Genomic DNA, 1,986 nt, shown 5'->3' on the forward strand with positions numbered 1-1,986 from the left:
AAAACCATTTGTACCAAAAATGATGTAAAACGAGTTACATGGAAGTTGGCTATTTTCCATGGGTTAAATTACATTAAATTATATGACCATTATTTATTCATTAATTCAATGTATCAGAGAGTAGCTAATTAATCTGGCCACGACAAACCAATTGAATGTGGGTACTATGTATGCACCACCACCGCACTCAAAGAATAGTTCTCACTACAATAACCATTCAACTCGCGCGTCTGGAGCAGTTTTCTGTTAGAAACAATCAACACCACAAATATATACATTTAATTACCCAGGCAATCCCAACTGGAACAGCTGGCAGAACGCCTGTAACACTGTACATTTATGTAGAATTATAGGAGAATCATTAGAGAATTAAAGGAAATATAGCAAATGAAAACTGCAGAAGGTTGAACGCTGTTGTTGTGCATCACACAAACAATCTGTGGCCCAATGAGAATATCATAGAAGAATTATACCAACTGCGTGTATGTAAACAAACCAAAGGAAATGGGGCGTCCGGGTGGCCTAGTGGTTAAGACACACGTTATGATCACAACATCCTCGGTTCGATTGCGAGGGCCCTCTCCTCTCATTTCCTGTCACCTCTCCACTGTCCAATTTCCAACAAAGGCTTGAAATGGCAAAAAAAACTTGTCAAAGTAAACTCCAGTGGCAGAGACATGTCTGTGTGTGTCTGTTTGTGTCTGTGTGTGTCTGTGTGTACGTACGGTTGTTGACCTCTCCCGTGTGGTTGCTCAGTGGGATGATCTCCATCCTCTGCTGTCCGTACAGGTAGTAGTCCAGCTCCTCCGACGTCAGCTTGAACCTGCCCGTCGCTCCTTTGCCGCCCTCCTCGACTCCTCCACTGCTGCTGCTGCTGCTCTTCACGCTGGACGACACCACGCCGACCCCCCCACAGCTCTGCTCTTTGGCCTGATGGAGAAACCCCGCTGCTGGGTTGTGACCCTGCTGGTTCTCCGGGGGGACCACCACCACCAGGTCTCCCCCTCCTCCTCCTGGTCCTCCTCCTCCTCCTCCTCCAGGTCCTCCAGGCCCGGCACATACCGGGGCCAATGCCTGCCCAAAGAGTGCGATCTGCTGGGGGACGGGCAGCTGGGAGATCCCTGCCGAGGTGGAGATGGAGATGGAGGAGGACGGGGTGAGAGCTGCTGCTGCTGCTGCCGCTGCTGCTGCTGAAGAAGAAGCTGAGGAGGAGGATGTAGAAGACGAAGAGGAGGAGGTGCAGTGTGTGGAGGCCAGGAGGTGGCTGTGCAGGCGGGATGTGCGCAGGGTGTCCATGGGGATGGAGAGACGGTCAGGTGGAGGCGGCGGTGGGCCCAGAGGAGCCTTCAGCTGCGCCTGAGGGAAGAGCTGCTGCCAGTGCTGCAGGTAGGACGGGTCCACCTTCAAGAAGGCCGAGCCACTCGGGTCACCCGGCTTCAGCATGACTGCCCGCTGGCTGCTGGGTAGAGAGACCAGAGAGGATGAGGTGTCAATCATCAGCATCAAAACACAAAGGCAGAGGTCAGGGCAGGATGTCGACATGTACGGGACACACAGGGGGTCAAATCTGTCAAATCAGAGTCAAACTCTAACACAAGGTGCACAACAACTGTATCAAATTCACACGTGGGAAGCAGAAAATGTACAATCTAGATGACATTTGAGAGGCGTTGTTTCACTACGTTAGGTTTACATGTGAGAGATGCAAAACACGCTCAAAACGTCACATTAATCACTCAATTTCCACCTTACAAATCACTAACTAAACCTAGTGAAAAGTGTGTTTGCATTAAATTTACTCTGAAGGTGTGAAACTGATGATGATCACATATCGAACACAGATTTCAGCCTCATCACGCTAATTAAAATCCAATTTTTCTTCTGTGTTCAGCTGAGCCAGAACGCACCTGATCTCAACCTGGTTTACCTTCTAAGGTGTTAATACAGAAAAAAGCAGCGTTTCAGACAGGGTGCTCAATCCTGAAT

The 1,986-nt window shown here is 49.4% G+C and overlaps 1 protein-coding gene across 1 annotated transcript in view; it reads right to left on the minus strand.

The window, feature by feature from the left end:
* Positions 1-1,542, minus strand: part of LOC118325589 (putative histone-lysine N-methyltransferase PRDM6) — a 32,269-nt gene extending 30,727 nt beyond the window's left edge. Inside the window, exon 1 of the mRNA XM_035658307.1 lies at positions 726-1,542. Coding sequence (XP_035514200.1) covers positions 726-1,542 — 817 coding nt within the window. The remainder of the gene's footprint in view (positions 1-725) is intronic.
* Positions 1,543-1,986: the final 444 nt, after the last annotated feature.

This window comes from Morone saxatilis, unplaced genomic scaffold (assembly GCF_004916995.1).
Source record: "Morone saxatilis isolate NCDOM2014 unplaced genomic scaffold, NCSU_SB_2.0 Contig16, whole genome shotgun sequence".
In the NCBI taxonomy this organism is placed as follows: domain Eukaryota; kingdom Metazoa; phylum Chordata; class Actinopteri; family Moronidae; genus Morone; species Morone saxatilis.